Source organism: Apis dorsata, unplaced genomic scaffold (genome assembly GCF_000469605.1).
Source record: "Apis dorsata unplaced genomic scaffold, Apis dorsata 1.3 scaffold_163, whole genome shotgun sequence".
NCBI classification, from domain to species: Eukaryota; Metazoa; Arthropoda; class Insecta; order Hymenoptera; family Apidae; genus Apis; species Apis dorsata.
This window is the reverse complement of record NW_006263452.1, coordinates 812137-814364: the sequence shown is the minus strand read 5'-3', so window position 1 is coordinate 814364 and position 2228 is coordinate 812137. Positions and strand designations below refer to the sequence as shown.

Sequence of the window (2228 nt, the reverse complement as noted above, 5' to 3'; positions counted from 1 at the left end):
ACAAAAAAAAAAAAAAAAAGAAAGAAAGAAAAAAAGAAACGGTTGTGGGAAGAGTGGCTGCCGGGTATCCAAAGGTTCATGCACGAACGGCTACGGAATCTTAATAGGAAATTATCCGTGGCGCACACGGGGGAAGGGAAGACGGAAAGAGAAGCAGAACCGTCCAAAAGGCAACTCCCGAGATACGTGCGCGATAGGTTCGTCGGATAGGAGCGAGCGCCTTTCGCTTCTCCACGCTTTTCGCCGGCCGTGATTCGCGGAAGGCAGTCGTCGAGATTTGCTCACTGAATTATGAACGAAGGACCAGAAGGAGAGAGAGAGGAGAGAGAGAGAGAGAGAGAGAGAAAGAGAGACAGAGCCGGATAGATGGGTAAACCTTGATCCTCCGATCTCTCTGATCCCAGTTTCTTCGGTTTAACCGACGCGTGCTCCTTTTGCTCCCTTCACGTCTTCGATAACTCTTACCACGATCGAGACAGAACCTTTCAATCTCCAACTCTTTCCATATTCCACATAAAATCTTGCTCGAGTTCATTCACTTGCTTTGTTCGAAGACCAATTATCGGATTATCAGATTGATCAGATTACACCCCAATGAAAACTCGTCTCCTCCTCGATCGATCCTTCTTGCTTCCCCTTTTCTCGTTTCCCTCTTTCTCCCCGGCGTTACATCCAACCCTGGCAAATCCTGACCAACTAACCAACCAAGCTAGCGCGGCCCCAACCCAAACCTTACTCGAAATTTCCCGCGAGAGTCTAACGTTAAGCCCCGCCTCCTGGTTCCAGGTGCACGGCATGACCCTTGGCGAGGGCAAGATAGGAGGAGGCTACGAGAGTGAGGGTGAAGAGAGCAGCAGCAGCGGGGGTAGCTTGTCCGTAACCGGGCATACCGAGTCGCCGCAGCCGCCTCCGGTCGTCCCGACGACGACCGCGACCAACCCACCGTCGAGCCATCCTTCGACTAGGGGCCCAGAGTTGACGGAGTGGTACGTCTGTCAGCCGCCAACGGTCGGTCCCCAGCACAGCCCCTTGCCGGGTCCACCGCCTCCCCATCACCTCGGCCCGCACCACTTCAACCCGTTGATGCATCACCAGGCGACCGCTTACTAGTTTTCCTCAACCGAGGAGGAGAACCAATCGCTGATCGACCAATTTTTGGACGGAGAATTGGACGGGCAAGGTTTCTGCGAAGGTGAAGAAGATGCTCGAATGAGGGAAGGCGGAGTCGAGAGAACTAGTTGTTTATTCGAATCGGTTCCAGAGAATGATAATTTGTGTTTAGAAATTGGAATTATGGAAAGGTGATGCAAGAAAATGTTGCGAACGAATATTTCACTAAGAATTGGGTTTGTACTAATTGCGGAAATTTTAATCAAATTTGAATTTTTGTACTTTGTGCGTATTTTTTTTTTTTTTTTTATTCTAATTCATTGTACAACAATACGAATTGGATAATTGAACGTTTGATTTCTATAAATCGATTCGGATAAACGGAGTTCGATCGATTCTCGAAAGAAACAATGGAGAAAGTTTATTTCGAAATGCCGATTTCGTTCTAACGAGATACAAAAAATTACCACGTGCGACCAAAATTAGAACGAGATGAACTACTCTTTCGAGTCAGTATATATTTCGCACGATGAAAACGCAATTTAAAAACAGAGGATCGTATTATCCGACTTAGCTAACAATTTCAGCGTCGAACTGCACAATAACCGGCTCGAGGATTCGAAGTCCAATGAATCGAAAAAAGTTACCTTTACCCGGATTGCAAGTTGTGACGATTGTAAATATGGATTAAATCGAGCTATATAGGCGTTACGGCAACAAGAGATGCAAAGAGATACCGAGAGAGAGAGATACCGAGAGAGAGAGAGAGAGAGAGAGAGAGAGAGAGAGAGAGGGAAAGGGAGAAAGGGAGAAGACAGCAAAGCGAAAGAGAGGAAGAGAGATGTCACGCGTTCTCGAACACGAAAAATCGTGTCTCGGCAATCTCACAGCGTTACGAATTAGACGAAAGCAATTTCCAACGGCGCCGGTTAACGCAATTCCAGCCACGCTCGTGCCTCGATTTATCAATCGGAACAACAAAAGATCGGGACTCGTCGAGTTCCGGTTTAATCGTTCCTCGACCAATCATACGCACTTTTTCGCGGATCTAATTAAAACGTTGATAGTGGAGCGAAACGATGTTTTAATGCCGGACAAGATCGATGCTTGGTCGAAAA

The 2228-nt window shown here is 47.3% G+C and overlaps 1 protein-coding gene and 2 long non-coding RNA genes across 3 annotated transcripts in view; 1 reads left to right on the top strand and 2 right to left on the bottom strand.

Moving 5' to 3' along the window:
* The window catches only part of LOC102671658 (pair-rule protein odd-paired-like), a 31961-nt gene extending 30837 nt beyond the window's left edge, over positions 1–1124 (top strand). The window contains exon 3 of the mRNA XM_006613893.2: positions 787–1124. Within this exon, the coding sequence (XP_006613956.2) occupies positions 787–1110 (324 nt within the window). The 3' untranslated portion in view covers positions 1111–1124. The remainder of the gene's footprint in view (positions 1–786) is intronic.
* LOC116185355 overlaps positions 1–2228 on the bottom strand; it is a 25801-nt gene that overhangs the window by 10121 nt on the left and 13452 nt on the right. The window lies entirely within an intron of this gene.
* Positions 1–2228, bottom strand: part of LOC116185356 — an 18068-nt gene that overhangs the window by 8483 nt on the left and 7357 nt on the right. The gene's annotated exons all lie outside the window — the stretch shown is intronic.